The sequence below is a fragment of the Dermacentor albipictus genome, chromosome 3, assembly GCF_038994185.2.
Source record: "Dermacentor albipictus isolate Rhodes 1998 colony chromosome 3, USDA_Dalb.pri_finalv2, whole genome shotgun sequence".
NCBI classification, from domain to species: domain Eukaryota; kingdom Metazoa; phylum Arthropoda; class Arachnida; order Ixodida; family Ixodidae; genus Dermacentor; species Dermacentor albipictus.
Genome location: NC_091823.1, coordinates 151,996,731 through 152,020,774, shown reverse-complemented (window position 1 = coordinate 152,020,774; position 24,044 = coordinate 151,996,731). Strand labels below are relative to the sequence as shown.

Genomic DNA, 24,044 nt, shown 5'->3' with positions numbered 1-24,044 from the left:
GCGCGCCTGGCATCCGACCCATGTGGAGGCAGCTCGTGTTCCCGGCGCCTTATCTGATGGTGGGGATGCTGTTGTGCCATTACCACAAGCCCGGATTCCGAATCAACAAGATGCAGAATTCATCCTGCGAACGCCCTTTGGACAAACCCGGGGCTGCGCCGAAAGGCACAACGCCCTAATTCTCCCTGGATAAGTCAAGATGCTGAGCTGTCAGGCAGCGGTATCCTGCGGAGAAGCATCAGCGAGCGACATGTCCAAACGTGCAACCAAGTGCCAGACAGCCCGACGCCGTACCTCCTTTTGCCTGGAGGTCACCGCGCGCGCCAGCTTTGAACCGGGTGGCCAACGCGGACGCTGTATGGACCTCTCGGACGACCGTCGAGTGCTGGCTTTGTATGGGACCAGTTGAGTGACAATGGTTTCTCGGGGCATTATAAGGCCCGACGCGGCCGCCTGGAAAGCCGGATCCGCCGACCCACCGGGAGCAGAGTGCCGCTCTCGAGTGGAGTGAGATGTGTCACGCGTTTTCGCCGGACGTCGTCGTGTGGGAACAGTGGCGATTGCTGTGAGCTCTCGGCCCCAGTGCCGATCTGATATTGTCCTGTATAATGACCTTTATATAATGTATAAAGTCCCTTTCGTTATTCTCACCGACGCCTGCCTCGGATTCTTCGCTACCAATGCTCTGTCACGAAACGGGTGACGAGCGCTACGGGACCACCTCAAAGTCGTAATAGTGGTGGCAGTGGTGCAAAGTCGTAACAAGAGCCACCATTGCGGGTTACTAGGTCCTTGCAGTCCTTTCTTGGTTCCTTCTTCTGGTCGAGCCGTACAGCACTTGTCTGTCGCGTGGCGCCTGGGCTGCCACGCTCTCGCAGTGGGTTCGCGTTGTTATCAGTGTCTGTCCTCTTCCGGCTGCTTTCTCTGCGATTTCTGCTCCTCCTGTTACAGCGCGATCAGTGTCCTAGCCGTGAACTCGATTGCTATTTTCTTGGCGCAAAAATTCATTACAGGTTACCATGGGTGCACTTAAATCGTGAACCGAAAGTTTCAAACGTACCTACATTTTAATGTACGCCCGTGGCATTTTATCGCCACATACAGCAGGTATTTCCTAATGTAGATGTTCTCGAAACCCGTGTAGTAGACACTATGGCAGCCTTACTGCTTCGTCTAGTTCGCCGAACGCGCCTCACATGTTATAATAATGTGTCATGCGATGCGATAACGGCGTCATTTCTGCCTAGCCACCCACGCGAATTCATGTATGGTCTAGGGTGGCGAGTGATTCCAACTCGCGACAGGCTAGAGTGGTGGGGCGTTGTCCGATCTTCGCATGCGCTGGTGCACTGTGTCGTTGCCGGGATATTCGGGAGGGCCATCTATACTGGTTTCCGTGGCCTTGAAGTTAACCACTTTATTACACCTGGTCGCTGCTCACGTGGCGGCTTCGGGCGATTTTAATTGCTGCGGGGGCATTTTGCCTATGGTGTAACCGGTGCGAGGCAGTTGCCGTGGGACATCATTGCTGCGCTTTGTTTTCACTTATGGCGAGGCTTTACTCTGAGCTACTGTCGTTTCTGCCAGAGGAGTGGTTCTTCCTTGGAGAAGAAGAGTTGCTTCGACAGTGGTCATGCTGTTTCCAGTCTGTGGCTCATGGACGCGAATGGCCTAATTTTTGACCAGCCTGGTTCTTTTAGCCAGGCCATCAGAATTATTTATTTAATGCACATAGAATTTAGGTGCCCGTGATTTCTTTGTGTTTGTGCTCTCGTATACATGGCCATTTTTGTATACACACATCTCGTGCAAAATTGTGTAAAGTGTTCTGTCACATCATCATATTACGTAACCATTGTGCACACAGTATAATGAACATCTTTTGTACATGTGACATTTAGTTTATGTGCAACTGTGCTTTTCCGTGGGTATACGTGTTATACTTTGGTGAGTGAGGACTTGGACATTACTTTGAAAACGTACCGTGTTTCGTGTTTTATATGTTATCGTCCTGGCGGAATTGTGCCGGGATTGTAACTCAGTGTTCATATCGTCTCTTGTCGAAACAAACTTATTCTAAACACAGAAGGGAAACGACGTTGGCGCGTGTCCGACTCCGCTATACGAATGTGCAAGGGTCAACCAAGGGTCGAAAAGAAGCCGGAGAACCTGAATTGCGAAGGCAGCAAGGCCATGATGCAAAACGGCAACGTTGGGTGGAGGACAAAACTCGCAGACGACGGCTTTCTAAGCATTTACCTCAAACTGAGGCTTGTTATGTCTTACCTCAGGAAGAAGAATAAAACACAGATTTAGGAGGGAACGGCGCTGCGTGTCTTCTATTGACTTCAATGGTGCAGGCGGCGAAGAGCCAGGTTTTAGACAAACCAGCATTAAGCAGAGGACTTCAGAAAATATCTTTCTATTCCGTCAACAGGACTTCAGTGTGGAACCGCAATCTCACGTATTCAAGAAGTGCACTGTGTCATGACCATATATTCTAAAACTGACGCTACTACCCGGCTCAGACATCCCACTTCTCTGCCGTATTCACAAGTGGAAGAATGTACACTACTTGCACCCACCACCGCAGCGACCTGCCACAGTGGCTACGTATATGTGACATGAGACGACGACGAAGTGTCTTTTGATACAGCGCTGTTCTTTCTAGCTCCGGGTTATTTCTGTGAAAACCTAAGTTCATCCGCTGGTCCTCGCTCCCTGCTCAGTCGCAATGGAAGTGGACGACCCCGCACGTCTGCCGGCGACGGCGGCGTCAGCGGCGGCCGCCTCCAGGAAGCAGATCGGTCAGCAGAGTGACACCGACAGCGAGGACACCCATGTCTACTCTCTCAGCAGTGAGGACACTTCCGATGACGACTTCCAGCTTGTGCAGAGCCGCAGAGCGAAGAGACGGAACACCAGGACGTCCTCATCGTCAAGCACGCAAACAGTGAGACAGACACAGAGTCCGGACGCCAATATATGCGACATGCCGCCACGGAGACTCACGGATTGAGGAACGCTGTTGACGTAACCCATGATATTTCTGAGCTGTCACAACAGCTGAAAGCTATGGCCAGCTGTTTATTTAAGAGATTGGTGTTCTAACTAATACAACTTCTGCTGAGACAAGAGCTCTCGAATTTAATGGTTTCCAAGATAACCATACGTTCCGGATACGAACCGTTGATTCCTTAGGCGAACATTATGCTTGGAATGAAAACGTTTGCAGATTGTTTGCTGAAAGATTCTACGGTATGCCTCCAAAGCTTGGCAAGGGTACTCCTGAAAGCACAAAACCATGTGGCCCAGTCGGCCAGCTGAGCTTCGCAGTGACGAAATCCCGCTAATGACTTGATGACGCATGGCGAAATGTGTCTGTTCGCCAACAAATACGAAACATAAAAATTTTTACTTTTCGTTATCGACATAAAAATTGTGCTACTTATTTAACTACTTTCATTCTCAGGAAAAAAAAACTGCGTAGTCGTGTCTATGGTAAAGTTTACATTAAGCGGCTTCAATCCCATGGCGGTTGCATCATTACCGACTTCCGTGAGATCGTAGTCGTCGTAATAGGCTAGAATCGGCAGTGATTCTATGAGGCTGGTGAGCGGGAAAAAAAGCTGAAACTTGCGGCAGGCCTCAGGAATATAAAAATACTTTTTGTCTAGTATCATCAAGAGGTGTGTTTTAATTGCAATGTCGATAAAGATTTTTCAAAATACGAACACAGGCCAGTAAAAAAGCTGGCATTTTGAAAAAGGTGAAATCGCTTGAAATCTTAGCACAGTGCTAAACTTGTCAGCTTAGTGACCAAGACCAATATCGTTGACAGGGCGGCCAACTTTCGGGACGAGTAAATTGACAGTAGTAGGAGTTAGGCTAAAACCCAGAGTTGCGAAATAAGGTGCAAATGCCGAAAGAATTGAACAGAGACGCAGACAGCCCTGTGGCCGACGCCAGCACTCGGCAACTGTCGGGCGATTGCCTATATAGGCGGGATATATGGCTGCCAGTCATAGGAGGGTGAGTCGGGGCTAAAATTTCACACTCTAACTCTGGCCCATGACATAACATAATTCCATGGTGCCATTCTTCGACGACGCCACGGAGAACAATCTTCGCGCATTCACTGTGCGAACAATTTGTCTTGTGTGTCCCCTATCAAATTCTTCAAGCGGCCAACAATCCTTAATGATGCCCTTGAAGGTCGCACAACTATTGAACACAAATAAGTGTTAGGAGTTATACACGATGTCTTTCCGTATGTGGACAGCCTTTTTGGCTGTCCATATCTGCTATTGAAGAGTGCGGATATAGTATAAAGGGTATAGGTATACCATGACAAGTTACAGCATGAAAGACAATTAGGAGAACTGACAAATCCTGCATGTATATTTGGTCAAGCTCCTCGCACACGGGTAACATTGAGGGGGAAGTATTTTGAAAACTACAAGTAATGGGTACATTCTAGCCAAACGTATGCCCGGCCTAGTAGCCAGTAGATAGGACGTACTATGACGTACTACCAGTGAACAGTGACGAGCAAGGACCAACAGCGCGCTGGTTTGTTTGTTGACGTAGGGCCGACGCTGCTTCGAAGTGCGCGGCCTAGTGCTCGTTGAAGCTTCCTATTTTATGCTTCGTGTGCTCTGACAGCTGAAGTTTCTCATGCCACAGTTCCGCAGGTAATAATACTTGCTCACATCAAAAGTTTATATGGCTTGTGCGGAGAGTTTGCTTCAATTTGTCAATTGCGATAAGGCCGCTAAAACAAAAATTCAAAGCTTAATGCATATATTGTTTTTAATTAGTGTATACTTGCCGCGTATCACCTTCACATCGTGGTCGCCACAGCTGACGACATGTCCTTGAAGGCTGTGGCCTTTCATTTGAAAACGGCCATTTTTATAGAGAAGCACTCTAGGGCTGCTATCCAGGGATTTCTTCGCGGCGTAATATCGTCCGCAAACTGTCATCAATGGCTCATACGCGCAATGCAATGGCTCATACCTGCTTAACGCAGAGGCTACAAGCCCTCAGCAAACTGAACCTAAGAGTGCCTACATTCCTTGCACTTACGCATACAACAAACCGGCCAACCCACATTCCAAGAAAGAACAAGCTCAATACAAGCATCCAAACCACATAATTGATGATAAGGCTATCCTGCACCTGCGTGCAATGCGCTGCACGCAGCCAACCCCACATCCGTTTCCCCGTAAATATTTGTGTTGGGCAAGATGCCGTGGCGACGGCAACTTGTAACGTCGGAAGTGACGACCCTAGGCTTTAATCCAAAATATAACCAACCTATCAGCTCATTGCAATGTTGTTGCAGCACTGCTATGGTTGGCAGCGTGCTGTCAGAATCACATTACTCCTACTACTAGCATTACTCTAAGGTAGCATTACTGCTATTACTCTAAAGCTATAAACCATCGCACAACCATCACCAGTCGCAGTTGTGCTTTTCAACAGGTTCAGAATCAGAATGAGAATCAAAAATTTAATATTAGAAGTTGGGTCACAGTTACAAGTACTTAGTATGCAGAAGGAGTTCCCATAGTCAAAGACTGTATCGGGACCTCCTGCACAAGAACAGTTATTGTAGTCAACATCTAAATGCAACAACAGCGTATGATAAGGAAGCATACAAACAACAAGAAAAGCATGGTTACAGAACAAAAAATACATGATTGATTACAAAAAATAACAAGGTTTAGCATATCTCATGGTAGCAGCAAAATTGTGCGCGAACAAAATACCAGCAGTTTATTTACAACAACAAAAGAAAAAAAGAGGGAAAAGAAAAAGAGAAGAAAAAAAAACGAACAATGACCGACTACTGTAATCCTTGTCGTTAATCGGCCAATAAAAAAGTGCAGTTTTAGTTCTCTTTTAAAATGTGATAAAGATCTTGTGTTTTTTATTGTGAAAGGAAGCGTGTTACATATTGATATGGAAGAGAATTCTACAGCCTGTTTAACATAGTTGGTGCGGATTCTTGGTAAAAGAAAATTGTTATTCAACGCAAATCTGGTGGTACTATGAATTATCAGGTTAGAAAGCGAAAATGAGATCGTTGGTAGCTCATTATTCACAAATCTGTAGAAAAAGATACCTAGGTTGTATTTAGTGAGTCCAGATATGGTAAGTATGTTACTCTCATGTAGTAGGGAAGTGGCATTAGAAATGCGTGGGCTTTAAGTAATTATTCTTATGGCTCGGTTCTGAACTGTCTGGAGAGATGCGGTATGTGTAATATAGGTGTTACCCCAACATATTATGCCATAAGTAATGTGAGAGTGGACAAAAGAGTGGTAAAGTGAGAGCAGTGTGGCACGTGAGAAGTAAGGGCGTGTTTTAATTAAGATGCGTATACCATAACCTATTTTCCTTTTTATGTGAGCAATATGATTGTGGTATTTCAAATTACAATCAAGTAGAATACCAAGAAAAGATGAGCATGAACTTGGAGGAAGGCGGGGAGAACCGAAAGTGATAGGTGGAATGGATGGCATGTTTTGCTGATGAGAAGAGAATACAACAAATTTAGTCTTAGTTGCATTAATAGATAGCATGTTAACACAACACCAGCTTAGGTTATTTTCTAAGTCAGCACTTAACTTATTAACGAGGGATGAGATATCTTTATGAAATGTGAATATAGGGGTGTCATCTGCGTACAGAATGCATTTTGTAGTAGAAAGACAGTTAGGTAAATCATTAATATAAACCAAGAACAGAAGTGGCCCCAGGATAGATCCCTGGAGCACACCAACGTTAGTATTTCGCTGTCTAGAATAAGCGTTGGAAATGGAAGCAACTTGAACTCTGTTATATAAGTAGCTTTTTAGTAGTGACAGGACAGGCCCAAAAATGCCAATAGCTTCGAGCTTCGAAAAAAGGATAATATGCTTTATGCTATCAAATGCTTGCGCTAGATTGATAAGAACTGAGGCGGCAAGAAATCCTTCGTTGATTAATTTTTTTAGTTTACCAGTAAGATGAATAAGTGCCGTCTCTGTGGGATATCCGTGGCGAAAACCAAACTGGCATGAAGAGAAAATAATAAATTTAGAAAGGCACTTCGTTAGCCGTATTTCAATTAGTTTCTCAATAACTTTCCCAAAGAATGGTAGAATGCAAACAGGTTTGTATTATTTAATAATGAGCTATCGCCTTTCTTAAAAACTGGTATAATTTTGCCGCGCTTAAGTTCAGAAGAAAATAAACCAGTCTTGAAAAATAAATAACAATAAATGTAAGTAAATCTGAAATTAGGTGCGCAATTAATGTATTGTTAGCAGGCCTCATCAATTTCAGCGCTTGTCACTTTTAGATAATTTATAACTGCAGTTATTTCTTCCGGCGTTGTAGGAAATAAAAAGAATGAATGAGGTAGATGGTTCATGCTGATGGTCTGTGCAGGGGAAGGTAAATTGTTAGGAAAGAAAACGCTACTAAAAGCCTCATCCATATCTGCAGGGGAATTTAGCTCGACTCCATCATTTAAAATTCTGGATGCATGGTTTAGTCGTGTGTTCCTGTTTAAGAAAGAGTTTACAATCTCCCTTTTTTGACTGTTATTAGCCGCCTGTAAAATTTTTTGCTCGAAATACAATCGCTTAGCTGATTTTAGTTTGCAGGTAAGAGTGTTACAGAAGTATTTATATCGGGCACGTAAGTTCATGTTAAACGGTTGCCTTTTGGTTTTCCTATATTAGTTATCCCGTTTACGTAAAGCTGTTAATAACTGCTGCGAGATCCATGGATTGTGAGGAAATGCAACAGTTTTTTTACATTTCTTTGTGCAGGTTAACTGTCGTAGGTATGATATAATACGTGAAAAAAATGTTGAAAATGCTTTCTGTGTGATTTAATTTCAAACCAACTTGTATTAGCAACAGCAGTTATGAAGCCGACTTTGTCCATAACCTCTTTAGTATGTGAAAGTGGGCAAGGTCGTACGTTGGAGTTGAAGCGTAAGAGCAGGGGATAATGATCAGTAATGTCGACGTGCAAAACATTTGCCTCTGGTGAATGAAGGAGGCTAGAAAGAGCATGATCAATAAGTGTGCCTCTGCCGTTAGAAACTTCACTTGTGGGGACGTCAATTAAACAATCATAACTGTAGCTATGGAACAAACTAGTATAGTGAATACATATGGCTGATGTTTCATGTAGTAAATTAATATTTATATCACCCATTCTAACAACATGCTTATTTCCTAGTGATATAGTGTGTAAGATATGATCAAGATTAGTACAGAAATCATTAACTGATGATGAAGGAGAACAGTAAATGCAGGCAAATATGAAATCCTTGTTGTCCTGAGCAAGGAAGCAGTTACTGAATTCAATCCAAACAGATTCGCAATTATAAATGGTTAAAGATAGGTTCATGTCTTCTTCGATAAGCTATATTAGGAGAAACAAATATGACCGCACCACCGTGACAGCTCGTTAATCTATTGCAGTATTCCGATTTATAGTTAGGGAAGCAATATAATTTTTTTGTCGTCGTCAGATAACCATGTTTCAGTAATGGCAATCAGCGAAAACGAACTAGTTAGCGATGCGAAGAAATTATCGATTGAGTCAAAGTGCTTGCGAAGTCTCCTCGCGTTAAAATGAATGATGGAATGAAATCCCCTCAAAAAGGAATTCACTTGATAAGGTTTCAGTAGGGAAGCCATAATTGTTATGTCAATTGCTTAAGCACTGAGCTCTAGTCTATTTTGGTTAGGTCAGATTCGTCTCGATTGCGGAGAACTTTGCTGCTACTGGTTTTCCTAGCCTTGATTTGGCAGTTGTCCGTCCAAAGGAACATCCAGTTCCTTTCTTTCTTCAAAGTTAGGGCATTCGAAAAGAGAGCCTTGTTGGATGGGGTTAGATGCTCACTTACAAAGAGGGGAGCATTAAATGAGCCAGAAAATTCAATGTCAATAAGACAGAGTTTGGTTTTACGCGCTTTGATCACAAAATCAGCATTCTTAGCTCTGGAGAAGAACCGAGCAATGATATTTTTTCTGTCGTCAGCTCTGGTGAGTACGCGATGAACAATGTCCACATCGCTAGGCGATACGGGCAGGCAATTTTGTCTCCTACTGTTCTCATTATGGCGATATAGTCCTCTCCATGGGAGCAGGGAATGCCCTTGATCTCAACATTGCCAAGCCGAGAGTACTGCTCAAGATCCTCCATCCTGCGAGTCAATGACTGGTTCTGAGATTTTAATTGTTTGCTCTCAGCAATTAGGGTTGTATTTTGGCTACGCAGTTCTTCTACAAGAGCGTTCAAGTGCTTGGCACTTGTATTCAATGAATCAACTTCTTTTTTAGCTCGACAACGTCAATCCCAGACTCCTTCATTCTTAGGAAGATCTTACCAAAGACTAGTTCATGCGTGCTTTTAGCCATGTTGATAATCTTAACTTCCAGCTCCTCAATTTTCTTTGATAGTTCTGCATTCGTTGGCATGTTATGAGTATTAAACAGAGACTCGGATACGGAAAAAAACAGTTTATGGCAGCTGCAGCAGCAGTGGCAGAAAAAAAAAACTCAGGAATACCTGGGCAAACAGAGGAATCAGGCTTCAGATGTGGGTCATGCAGTGCCGCTGCTGCCAGTGAAGAGCAAGCGTCGATGTCGGCTTGTTTATAGGGCGCGCAGCGATAGCAGCGATCTTCAGCGGTGATTTTGCCGATGCCAGCAGCAGACCACGAAGTGGCTACGCAGTCGCAGATTCACACAGTGTGGATGATTCAGCGCCGTCCAGGGAAGCAAGGCTGCGGGATGGCACCACGAAGATGTTCACCCAAGAAACAGCGGCCGACAAGGACAGCTGCGCAAACACGGGAATCAGGCTTCAGATGTGGGTCATGCAGTGCCGCTGGTGCCAGTGAAGAGCCGGCGTTGATGTCAGCTTGTTTATAGGGCGCGCAGGGACAGCAGCGATCTCCAGCGGTGATTTTGCCGATGCCAGCAGCAGACCACGAAGTGGCTACGCAGTCGCAGATTCACAGTGTGGATGATTCAGCGCCGTCCAGGGAAGCAAGGCTGCGGGATGGCACCACGAAGATGTTCACCCAAGAAACAGCGGCTGACAAGGACAGCTGCGCAAACACGGGAATCAGGCTTCAGATGTGGGTCATGCAATCCCGCTGCTGCCGGACGTTCAATGTTCAATATGTCCAATGGATATATGCTTTCGCAAGACCGAGATGGTGATTCAAAGTTTTCGCTAATAGTTTTCTCCGCAGAAAGACTCTGTATACAATTTGTTAATCTAGGAATTAACAAAAATCAGTGTGAAATCATATTTTATAGCAATTGTTCAATATTTTAAACCAAATATTTTCATATTTCCACGAGCTCCCTGGAAGAGTACTTACCGCTCCACGGACATCTTACAAATCTCACCGCCTCTTCTTCCACAATGGCCTGAAGAAGAAAGAAACGAAATAATATAAGGGTGCACTCGATTAGATAACATATGATGTGATCAGTGTACGATCGATATGAACAAAGCACTGACGGCGCCAAAATAGGCTGGCCTTGTTGCAAACGCCATTGCTTATGGAACATTCCTTTGTATAGGGGAGCCTGTGAATATTAAAAAAACATGTAAATGGACTGACAAAGGAAAAACAGTAAGGATGCAGAATAACAACTATGGCTTTCGTTCAATGTACGAATGACTTTTCGTAAGGGTATTGCGTGTCTAAACATATTTGTGTAATACTTTCACACAGTGATAAATTTCCCGCAATATAGCTGCGTCTTCATAACCCTTTCAGATTGTGACAATGTTGTCACGTCCTAGCCACGGCGAAGAAATAAACACGGCCAATATTGAAACGTAATTATGTATCTTCTTACTTGGACTTGCGAGACATCGGTAACGAAGAACTATTCTGTAAAGAAATGTCGCGTGCGCGAAGCGTCGCCTATTTATACATCACTCACCGTAACGTCCTGTGTAATAATCTTGCTGGCAAACATTGGAGAATGTAAAACTACGAGTAGAATTGCGAAGTGCCCACATTCTTAACTCAAACGCCCTGGTTTACTTTAGAATTCCCGAAACGTTCACTAACTTTCGCCTTTTGTAGGCAAATCCTCCATCTGCTATCGAGGCCTGCGTGCGATTCAGGTAATTACAGTGCGAACAAGGAGGAAACAAGACTTTGCTACAAAAAAAAAAACACGACAGAAAGAAGGAACGCAAGCTGACATTTGTTTTCATGTTTGCGCCTGGGGGAAGGTGTCATCCGTGCAGCAATTCTGCCAATTTGAATGCTTTCTGGGCTCGGAACACCAGCTGTCAGTGGTTATACAGGTCCGAGCCGGACTAGACGGCCTCCCACTGTTCTATTGTGGGTTGTGCGATGCTGGGTGGTGTCGTGTCATGGGGAGACTCCCAGGTGTTACGACAGGGCGATGCTTATTCCTCAAAGTGTGGGTATTTATCGTTAAAATTTGGTGAGGTGCGACCTTTAAAGGGACACTAAAGCGAAAGAGTAAATCAGTTTACACTAAGAATGCATTGTTTGAGAACGCTGCAGGCAGTCATTTCAAAATAATGGTTTGAATTTTAGATGAGAAAATGAAGGTCGAAGTATCAGTACTTGAATTTCGCGCCGAAACCTCGACGCCGGTACGTCAGTGTGACACAGGGATTCCAAAGTATGTTTTGGAACATGGGCTGGGTTGACTGAGTAATGGCTCCCGGAACTTGTCATGTTTATTATTCGGTTGCTTTAGAACACAATGTAGTCAATATGTACCGCTATTTACCTAAATAGGCCCTAGAAGATGTGTCCAAATCTATGACGTCACAGCGACCAGGTGCGAGACCTTGAAGGAGACATCGCCACCCGTCTTTTGTTCTTGCGCTTCTTCTGGATTACCAAGCGCCTTATCGTGGTAAGAGTGGTGTTTTTGTCGTCGTAGAAATGTAGTTTACTGATGTAGATGAAATTATTTTTCCTTGTAGTGTCCCTTTAAGATTGAAAAGCTGAATGAGGGTGCCATACAAAACGCACCTGCTGCCTTCACATTCATTACTTACACCGGCTTTAAGGCAGTAATAAAAAGCTAATCATGAATTGTTTGTTAATTTGTTACGGTAATTGCTTAATTGTAACGTCAATTTACTAATGTTGCTTTATTATTAACGTTAGTTATATTTCGGTAATTTGTTCAGTTCAGAAGAGATAATGAATGTTTGCCACCAAGTGGGCAGTCTCCTGCCTGTCCACCCTTTTAACCATTCCGGCTGATGTAATGGAGTTATGCCATCCGCAACAAGTGCTTTTCAAAATTGTGCAAAATTTTCAATTGATCACCCATTATGTGACAGAGTATAGTACCGATAGCAGGAACGCGGGCAAAAGAAGATGCCCTCACGGTAATAGTTACGTCTAGTAGTGCTGCTTGGCCCCTCGAGTACCTTAGGACATTCCACCATTTATGGTTATCGCCACTCTGCAATTCTCGTTCATTCACTTTGAGCCTCGAAACAGACCCAATAAAAAGAATGCTACTACATTCACGAAAGCTTTAGGAACTGTTAACGTCGCTACGCTGTGAAAATGCCTGGAGTGTTACTATTTCCTGTTTCATGAAGCCTTTTTTTAATTGTGTTCGCATGACCTCTCGCCGCTTCTATGAAAGGCTAACAGTTATGAAAAAGAATTAATCTCTTCTCGAAGCTGAGAGCGAGCTTTGCTCCCCCAGCACAGCAGCCTGGGGCACTTACCATCAGGCAATAATAGGACACATGCTTCCATCGCACCAACGGCAAACTACAGTTTGACCTAATCGCCGGGGGTCCCGCAATGCGTAGCACAGGTGTAGTCGAGCGCATGCCCGCGCATGTTTGCTTGCAACGCCACAGGAATGAAATCGACGAATCGATATAGAAATTGAATAAGTTGTTCACCAGAGTTCGCACCACAGAGATCCGAAGATGTGCGTCGGATGTGTGCAGGCGTTTGTGGAGTTTTACTTTGACATATTGTGGGGTTGTGAAAAGAATGCACTCACCTGGAGAGATTCGCCAAAATAACTCTCCAATATTGCACGAATTGCGAAGGTATAGGTTGTACCAGGTCCATAAACATAGTTTGTAGTGGTGCCATACTCGGTGTTGCGCGCTTGTCGTAGCACTGCTCGTGCTTTAAGGCCGCTAAATATCACCTTGGCATAGCGGACTCCATTACGGATCCCATGCTCGTATCTGAAAGAAAAGAAGGACGCATTTGTCGCACATAGCACAGATGAATTTTAGAAATCGTACGCATGTTCGACATAAGTATCACTTTATTACTAGGCTTAAGTAGGTACTAATGTGTGGGAACGCGCCTCCGAATAAACTGCCTGTTTCTTATAAAAACATTCTAGAAAGCCGCGTTTACATTTAATGATGGATTGGTTGCAAAAAAAAACAGGCATATCTACACCATTAAGCAAAAAAGAGGTGAGGCGTGCAGACAGGACACAAGAGTAGAGAAGTGGACAACACGAACGCAACTTCTCCACTATTGCGTCCTGTCCTCACGTCTCACCTCTTGTTTGCATAATGAATCCTTACCAACTAGCTGAGCTTTCAGTCATATCTACACCAGTTTTCTTCAGCGTTGAATGCGCCCCATTCTCTTCAGAAATGACATAACTATTTTGGGAAGTGCGTCCTGTGAAGTGGGTTTAAAGGTGTGTAGAACAGCTGCTGGATTAGAAACAGCGGCACATTGAGGAACGGAAATGTAGTTCAATCAGGCCGAGAGTTTACTCGTTTGCGCTGGCCGCTGGCTGACGAACAAAACAAGCTCTCCCATTACTGCACGTGCCAGGTTGAAGATTAGAATGCACATGATTTCGTTTTGCTGCTTGGTTTAAGACATGCTATTATCGACGAGAACTTGTTTCATTAGCTCTTATCTAAAAAAAGCAACCATGGGCCCTATAGCGTAAAACTATCCCGATATGTTTTTATCAAATTTGCATACCTTCCGACGCAAGCACTGGGTGGTCAGCCACAGGAATGTCTGAACAGACCAATCAAACGCTCCCATTTTTCATGGGAGGTCACCTTTGTTTGCTGGAAAAACGAATAACATTGCCTGCACTGAGCGGGTTGTCTTATCTAATTGGCTGACAAGAGGTAATCAGTGCGCTCAAGGGGAGAGGGATTCGATGCGGCTGAGCCACTGCACTTTGTAACCGCATGAAGAAGATGGTGCTGGCGCATGTGATTGGTCCACTTTCTCTTAATTAGCTTGCGGTGGCTTGTCCAAAATCACGGCTGCATTCAACGGCAGCTTAAAAATGACGCTAAAACAGATGCTCAGCAAAAGAAGAGTCGGCACAACGAGGTCGCGAATGTGCCGAAAGTTCTCGAAAACGTTATACGGCCATGCAGAAAGTTTTGTTATACGCAAACAAATCCATGCCCTCCGGCAGGTGTGAGTAGTCAGTGCCTGAGCGATCGGCTGCAGCCATCTTTTATTCCTTTCGGAACGGGACAGCTTGCGGCTTTCAGAAGAAAATACACTTTTGTTCCGCATACTAATGCACCTTTAACGCGTACGCCTCACTTTGACGCGGTGCGCCCTCGCGGCTTTGTGACGTCGAGTGACATGCAGGTGAAGTTGGTGCAGCCCGAAAACTTTTGACCAGTGGCGGAAGGTGAATGGCGAAAAGGTGTCGAATCGGAAATAACAATTTTTTTGTTCAGTCCATCATGCATAATCAGTGTGTACACGTCATATCAGACAGGGAGCTATCGTGGTTCTCGTGACGTTGCGTGACAGACAGGTGAAGTGGGGGTGATCCAAAAAAGTTTCTGACCAATTGCGGAGTGCTGATTGCACAATTGGAATACAATAGTTTAGAATAGGGCGGCAACCCGCCGAGGTTGCTCAGTGGTTATGGTGGTGGGCAGCTGAGCGTCGTGGTCGCGGGATGGAATCCCGGCCATGACGACCGCATTACGTTGGGGGCGAAATGTGAAAACACCCGTGTGCTTAGATTTAGGTGCACGTTAAAGAACCCCAGGCGGTCGAAATTTTCGGAGTCCTCCACTACGGCGTGCCTCGCAATCAGAAAGTTGTTTCGTCACGTAAAACCCTAAAATTTTTATAATAGGGCGGCCATAACGTAAAACTATTCCAAACTTTTCTATTCCAATTCTGCAATCAGCACACCGCGATTGGCCAAATCTTTTGGACAACCCCCACTTCACCTGTCTGTCACGCGATGTTAAGAAAACCGCGATTGCTCCCCATGTGATATGACGTGTACACACTGATTATGCATAATTTGACCGAACAAAACAAAAACAGGTATTTCTGATTCAACGCCTTTTTGAATTTTCCCTTGGCTATTGGGCAAAAATTTTCGGGCTGAAGCCACTTCATCTGCCTCTGACGCTGCGTCACAAAACCGCAAAAACTTCTCGTGTCAAAGTGACGCGTACGCGATAAAGATGCATTTATATGCCGAACAAAACTGAAATTTCTTCGGAATAGCCTCAGGCTGCCCCGTTCCGAAAGCAATAAAAGATGGCTGCCACCGATTGCTCCGGCATTGGCTACTGGCCCCTGCACGAGAGCATGGGTTTATTTGCGCGTAATAAAACTTTTCGCTTGGCCGTGTAACGTTTTCGATAACTTTCGGCACACTTACGCCCTAATTCTGCCAACTCTTCTTTGGTGAGGATCCGTTTTGCGTTATTCTTAAGCTTCCATTGCATGCCACCGCGATTGTCGACGAGGCACCACAAGCTAGGAGAAAGCGGACCAATCGAAGATGCCGGCAGCACCCTCTTCATCCGGATATCAATATTCAGTGCACTGGATCAGCCCCATCGAATTCCTCTCCACTTGAGCATGCTCTTCGCCTGTTGTAAGACAATTAGAAAAGACAAGCCGCTCAGTGCAAGAAATGTTATCCGTCTTTTAAGCAAACAAAAGTGAGCTCCTATGGATGAGGTGAGGATTTGATTGGTTTGTTCAGAGAACCCTGCGGGTGACCACCTGGTGCTTATCTTGGTGGCCACCCAAATTTGACATCAGGAGATTGGAATAAAAACATATTGCAATAGTTTTGCGTTATACGGCCCCAGTTTTACGTTATAGCGCCCCAGGGCAACTGCAGTTTGCTTGGCAACATGAAGTACTGTTCCGATAAAAGTTAGGGGTACTGGGTACAACTCCTGGACTTCTCTCAGCACTCCAATCACATTGACGGTGAAAACATCAGTGTACTATCCTGCTTATTACGTCTGCTCCGACTCATTCGAAAAGATGTACGTGTTGGTCGCGTGAAAGACACTCGATCGGGCTAGTTTCTAAACATTGGTGATGGCATGAACGAAGAACATTCATCTCAAGCCTTCCGAAATATTGAGCTATTATTTATTCTTGAGTCATGGCCTACTGCCAGAAGTGTAGTTAAGCTGATATAACTGTGAGCTAAAAATTAGCATTGAATATATTTTTCGATTTATGACAGGTATTGGCTTGTCAAGATCAAGGAGGATGAAAGCAAAAGGTTACAGATCGATATTTCCCCAGGACATCATGGTGCGAGATTGATTCATCCATAAAATTCACGCCGAACACCTGATCAAACACTGTTTTGCCGAAAAGGACTTGTGTTCCAGCAGTCTGATAGATGGCATCCTTCACTAGACACGGCCTCCAAACGTAAGCAAAGGGTCACAACTGCATGGAACGTCGTAGAATTTCTGAAAATCTCGAACATACGAGGGCCGGCCGCGAGTTCGACTAAAAGCCAGTGCTACCGACGCTGGAGTTGGCACGATGCGCCTAGTCTCAAATTGGAACCATGTGAGCGTCGTGTGCGCTTTAAAAAAGAACACTTTAAAACGACCTGTCTAACAAGGAAAACTAGATCAAGCAATGACATTTCACTATTTGGAGTAGACCTTGCAATGTCTTGTCATTTTCTGTAGTTGATAAGTCGTCCGCATGCAAATCTTGCTATGTGCTGAATGCTTTAAGTGGCCGGAGTTAATGCCCAAATTGTCAGTGAGCTTGGTAGGCGTGTTAATATCTGCAATTCGATGTAGACTTTGGTCAGGCACCGCGACTACTTACTGCCATTGCTAATCACGGAGGGAAATTGCTGAAACTTACTGGGGATAGACTGGATTTCACCATTGTGCGTGCTCCTGGAAGGACTAAACCAGATTCTTCACGTGACGGCACCAATAAAAGAAATCATCGCTTAGCTTTAAGCTATCGTGAAACAAGACATTGATGACTACACTGCTCCCCTGGCGCATTTAAAGGTGCAGAAGAACGAGTAACCAACATTTCACTGTTTGAACCGTACCACATGTCCTGCGAAGTGCAGTAAGGGACGGAAGATAATTGCATCAAAAAAGAATCCTTGAAATAAGTGATCATTTGGCGTTGGCATTACGAATACTGCTTTATTGCAAGAGATTTAAAGTTTTCAGGAACAGTCTAAACAAGGAAATAAGTAAAACCAGAGATAACTACTATCTACAATCCTTTTTATTGTGTGATGGAAACTCAGAAAAACTGTGGAGGAACCTTGATAATATATTGGAGCGGAAACAACGCGCAGAACCTATTGAAAAAATTAGCCTAGAAGGTCGTTTAGTCTCCGAAACAGACATGGTGAATGCGTTTAACGAATACTTCCTGAACAGAGAAACACAAGCGCATACGCACCCGAAAACCACTCTCTCCCTACCTGGAAACCCACACACAATCTTTTTCCATCCAACTAATGTTGACGAGGTCTGCTCTGTATTTATGGCGATGAAAAACTCTAAAAGCTGTGATTCAGACGACCTGCAGATAAAGCCCATAAAATATGTCATACATGATATAGCCCCCATTCTAGTTCATATCTATAATATCTCTATTGCTGAAGGCGTCTTTCCATCAAAAATGAAAGTTGCTAAAGTCATTCCAATATATAAGAAGGCTGACAGGCTCAATATTCAAAATTATCGCCCATATCAATTTTACCGCACTTTTCTAAGGGACTTGAAAAAATAATATTTATCCAGTTAACATCCTTCTGTGAAAAATATCGCGTTGTCACGAAAGCTCAGTATGGCTTTCAAAAAATCAAATCAACACAGTTAGCACTACTACACCAGAAAGACCATATACTGCAAAATTTTGAAAGGAAGCAACTGACAATAGGTATATTTGTAGACTTTACTCAGGCATTCGATCATATTAATCATAACCTATTATTAACAAAGCTTGATACGTATGGTATGAGAGGCCTCCCACTGCAGCTAATTAAGTCATATTTAGAAAAAGACGGCAATATGTGCACATAAATAAATTAAATCGTTTTCTGGAGAAATAAAAACAGGAGTCCCACAAGGAAGCATTCTTGGACCGCTACTTTTTAACTTATACATAAACGATATTGTTCTGATCTATCCCAAGGCAAAATTTATCATATATGCAGACGACACTAGTGTGTTCATTTCATCGGCATCTTATACTAGTTTAATAAACAGCGCAAACGAGTTTCTCCAGAACATATCCTCATGGTCAATAGAAAATTATCTAAAATTAAATTCAAATAAGACAAAAGCCGTAATCTTTTATGCGAAAGGCACAAAGATTCCACAAAGACACACTTTAGAGATGAACAAAGGGAGCATAGAAATAGTAAATGAAATTAAAGTATTAGGTACATACTTCTCTAGTACGCTAAACTGGGATCGACAAGTAGACTCTGTAGTACAAAAGCTTAGCCGTATCACAGGAATGCTAAACAAGAACAGATATCGTCTACCAACATCCGTAAAAATATTAATTTATCACTCACTATTTGCATCACACATTAATTACACACACCTTGTGTGGGGCACAACAACTGAAACTAACCTCAGGAAAATACACTTACTACAGAAAAAGATCGTACGTATAATTGCAAATGTGCCATATCACAGTCACAGTGAACACCTTTTTAAACAATACAACATACCTACAATCTACTCTCTATACAACCGCTCTCTCCTTCGTACATGGTACTCAAACTCAAACTCTGAAAACAGCGTATTTAATGAAATTGCTTGTCTGCAAAGAAATACAGCTACCTATATTACCCGACGCGGAGAATATTGGTCTATACCCCCTTCAAGAACTAACTACGGTTTGCAAATGACGAAAATCAAATTACCCAGACTGCTTAATACATTACATGACGCTGGAATGGACATCATTAACATAACACAGTCAGAACTGTCCTTACTTATCAGAACCTTCTCCTAAATAATGAATCAAGCGTAATTCCTTTCTCACCTGTATTCACATGTGTGTCTTGTTAATGTTTGTAATGACATAATTTTTGCTCGTCCTTTTCTTTCACTTAATAATTCCAATAATAATCGACCATCGATTCTTTTCACCTTTAATTATGCATCGTCAAGTGTACGCGATTTTAACTTTTATTTATGTATTGCCAAGTGTATTTAATGTGGTGGTGCCTACTATCTGCATTGCTTTTATTTGTCCTTATCCCATTTCTTTGTTCCTTGTTTGTTTGTTCCGTCATAGAAAAGTCTCTTGATTGATGATTGTAAGTATTATTTATATGTAATGTTGAATATGTATGGTTGATTGCGCTACTCACTGCCACCATGTAACACGGGGGCTAAGGGCACCTCAAGCTGCCTCATTGCAGCTTTTATCTTAGCCCTCGTCATTGTATTTTAGCAATGGAAACAAATAAAAGAAAGAAAGATATGGCCCTATTCCCTGTTGTAAGACTACACGAGCATAGTCAGGTTATTCGTGTGAAAAGCATCATACCACCTTCCGACATGAGACACACTGTGGACCGCCACCTATCCCGAAGGATGACATCGATGTCCATTTGAGGCCACAGAAGGATATCATCGTTAAATATCTACTTGGATCGGAGCTCGTTATGGCAGTGATAGAGGTCTAGCAGAATAGTTTTGGAGGCAGGATGTTTGGCTGCGGATTCATCCTGGATCCAATATTATATTATCCACACGACACGAACAAGTGGTGGAAGGCTGCGAGAAATTAGACAAATGAAATTCAGGGGGCACGTTCACCCCTTTAATTGATCTGTGGCAGACCTAGATGTTCTGCGACGGATTGTTAACAGATTCCCACTCAGTAGAGCTCACCCAGAACTAATGGGGAATCTACGGTTCCGCACTCAAGGTGTGAAGATTGAAAGAGCCCGCACGCTGGGCTCATAAAAAACGGTGATTATTACTCAACGGAAAGGTGCTTCCAAAGTGTGTGTACTTCATTGGAGCCTTAGCGATCTGCTACAAATACAAACCCACAATCAAGGCTTGCAATATATGTCGGTGAACGGATCATCATACGCGTGTGTGCCCAACATCCAATATCAGCGTGTGTTTCAAATGTGGGGTGCTCACCACGAGTGCTCACCGAAGTGTTCCATCAGTGGCGACGAACACGCGACGGGCGACCGTTTATGCAGAAAGAAGCTAAAGAACATCGCCCCCTGTACTTCTTGAATCAAGCAGCCTCAGCGAATGTCGGTGTGGAATAATTTTAAAAAATACGTCCCTGAAATAATGCAACAGTGACCCCCACGATGGTTCAGCTTGGAACGGGAGGAATCGATGAGCCAAAGGAAGTGCAGATGAACATCGCGATCACGATCAAGGCCAGCATCGAGGACATGCCAAAGAAAAGCCAACAAACCCGAGGACACTTCTTGGAAACCGAATCTCAAGAAAACCTCGGACAATAAAAAAGACAGGAAGAGTCCCCCCCCCTGACCAGAACCGGAGCAAAAGGAACAGCTGCCAACCAATCAAACACTCAGGTGAGCTTGGTGGGGGTGGTATGTCCCAGTGCTCTAATAATAGACAGTCAGCAATACAGAAAAAATCATAGATGAAAACAAAAACTAATAAAAGAATATGAACAGCTTAAGATCAAAATGGAGGCTGAGCGCAAAGAATTCCCATTGGCAATCTCCTCATTGCAAAATAAGTTCGAAAACACAAGTAAAGTACTGCAGGCCTCTGGCCCGGTGGCCAGCCCTGAGGGGCACAAGACGGAAATACATCCCACCCAAGAAAGCGAACTGCAAATAGGCGAGGGAAGAGGTGATGAACTTCTTGCGAGCCCCACGCATAATCACAACCTTATCAAACACATCCACAACCAGGTCCACGAAAATAGAAGTAGCATTGCGAGTCTCCACTAACACTTACCGAATTTTATGTATGGCATAAAATCACTCATCGCTGAGGAATTAAGAATCCAGAAACAATATGTAAACAAGACTGTCGGAGACTTGCCGAAAGCAAATAATAAGAGCCCACTTATGGTACCATTGTAAACCACAAGCCATCATAGGTGGGTCGGTGGGTCGGTCGCGGAGGCTCTTGTATATCATGGGTCAAACTAAATTGAAAAGCGTGGAACAATTAGAGATTTGGCAATAGGATTGCCGCACTTTTTGCAAGCACCCAGCTGTACATCAAAATTATATAAACGGTGCACCAATTCGACCAGATGCAGTATGCCTGCAGTAAATTGTCCCCAACGCGGTCGACCGGCAAGAATATTACACACTTCTAAATTCAAGTTATCCCCGCATGGCCACCTTGGTGTTCAGAAGTATCGCGGCCAAAGCAGAGTAGATAGAAAATCTTCAAATCAATCACAAAATAATAAGCTTATTCCCTCTAAATTGAGGTCAAGCAAGAACTATAATAGTAAATTTGCACAGTCCACTCCAAAAAACAGAAATGAAGGTTTTAGCAAACTCCTTGCGGATGCTCGGGTACTGAGACACGGGCACCAAGGACCACCTCGTGGTGCTACCAGATTTCAACGCTCCCAGCACCGCATGGGGCTACCCAAGAAACAAACCCAAGGGAACGAGTTTCGAACGCGCTGCATCCAGGCTGGCGCTGAGCTTGATCACGCTCTACACAATGCTCACCAGGATCGGCAACAGCATGAGTAGAGACACGTTGCCGGAACTCACTTTCACATGCAACATCAGCAACACCATCGGGACCAACCTAGGTAAAAATATAGGGAGTGGTCACTTTCGCATCAGCATTTCGCTATCGACTCCTGAACTTCCCGGGTGGTGGGGACAATGTTCGAATTACGCTACCCTCCACCCTCAATCGAACCGGAGTCCATGGGCGAATGATCCGATTTCATTGCAGCAGTATACGGGCTGGCATTGAAATAGATTACATGGACGGTGGAAACACCGGTGGTGGATAGCCACCTCCTCAGCCTGTGAGAAAGCAGGCGTAAGCTGCAAGAAAGGTGACGAAAACAGCGTTTAACAGAAACATTCTGGGCAGGATCGCAGCTCAGGCAGGCGAAGTAAATTGATGTGATAGTAAATTGGCTACTGAGGGGTGGTTCCACTTTTGCAGTTCGCTACAAGAAATACTGAGCGCTACAAAAACCTGGGCCATCGTGACAAATATCTTAGACCCGGAAAAGTCCAAATCAGTGACCAGCAGAACATTGCAAAGGATCGCGGAGGAATTTCTAGGCACGAATGAGGAATTAATAGAGGCTCACAAGGAAATATATGTCGAGGCGAGTGTAATGCAACGAAGCGTACAAATTATTTATAGCGGTGTCCAAAATGCGAAGGTGGACTTCCGAATATACACGGAGCAGGTTTTTGTGGCAGCCCAGGCGCCCAAGAATAATTCAGCTGCTGGCGCCGATTAGATTACCAACGCTATGATTAGAAAACAACGATAAAGTTATAGAAGCTAACGCAAGGTGATTCAATGAAAACTATGGGCTTATGGGAGAGATCCCCGAAAAGTGAAAAACTGCAAAAATTATTACGATTAGAAAACCCGGTAAGAAGCCATCCCTGCAGGCGCTGAGGCATATTTCACTGATGTCTTGCATGGGAAAGCTCTTCCAGCGGGTGATACACACTGTGGTTAAACATTTCATTGAAGAATGGGGCTTGTTTCCGGCCACCATGTTGTGCTTCCGCAACGGCCTTTCGGCACAAGACGCGTTCCCCTGTTACAGGAAGAGGAACTCAAAGGCGTACCCAAGGGTGACGAGCACATACTGCTAGCTCTTGTCCTGAAGGGTGCCTTTGGCAACATACCACATCGAGCGATAATATCCGAGCTTCATATTGTTACGCAGAAAGACGCAAACGTAAATCTATATGCAAGTAAATTTAGAAGGAAACACGCTGTACTTGTCCACGAGGCCACAGCCCGCGCTAGCCTCTAATCGTCGTTGTCGTCTGCACACTGCTCGCCTCTTCGTCATCGCAAATACTGTTCCATAGCACGGCCCCCGGCGGCAAAAGCACCGTCCCGGAGTGACTAATGGCCGGACTCGGAAGCAGTGTAGTAGGCCTTGAGCCTACTGACGTTCACGACATCGCTAGATGCCAGAGTATAGACAAGGTTGAACTCATAGGAGCAATTTCGCAAGCCACAGGCATCACCTGGTGCAGCACGTGGTAGGCCCCTGTGTATCGCGACCGGAGCTTCCGTCAAAGCCCGACGTGACGAGAAGGCGATCACAGGAGCATGAGCGCAGCAGGCGAAAACTGTACGTCATGGTGGCGGGCGTTGTACTGTCGCTGTTCAGTGGTTGGAGAGGCCGTCAGCCGAGTACGGGCAAGCTGGCGTGCATGGTCGGCAAGGGCGATGGCGTCGCGCGCATACTCGCTTGCTAAGATAGCAGTAGGAGGAAGTGCGGTGTCAAGGGGCAAGGTCGGTTCGCGACCGCACAGCAGATAAAATGGAGAAAATCCAGTGGTGTCGTGCCGGGAAGAATTACACGCGAATGTGACTTAAGGAAGAGCAATGCCCCAGTCGTGGAGTTCCTTGAAAACGTACTTGGGCAGCATATCGGTAAGAGTAAGGCTTAACCGCTCAGTCAGGCTGTTGCTTTCAGTATGGTATCAGGTAGTCAGCTTGTATTGAATGGAGCAGGAACGCACAATGTCGACGATAACTTTCGAGAG

At 44.4% G+C, this 24,044-nt stretch overlaps 1 protein-coding gene across 6 annotated transcripts in view; it reads right to left on the bottom strand.

The window, feature by feature from the left end:
* Nucleotides 1-24,044, bottom strand: part of LOC139057632 (uncharacterized) — a 210,926-nt gene that overhangs the window by 80,422 nt on the left and 106,460 nt on the right. For all 6 annotated transcript variants that reach the window (XM_070536181.1, XM_070536183.1, XM_070536179.1 and 3 more), the window contains exons 3-4: nt 13,062-13,254; nt 10,406-10,454 (exon numbers count right to left, since the gene is read on the bottom strand). In XM_070536181.1, coding sequence (XP_070392282.1) covers nt 10,406-10,454; nt 13,062-13,254 — 242 coding nt within the window. The remainder of the gene's footprint in view (nt 1-10,405; nt 10,455-13,061; nt 13,255-24,044) is intronic.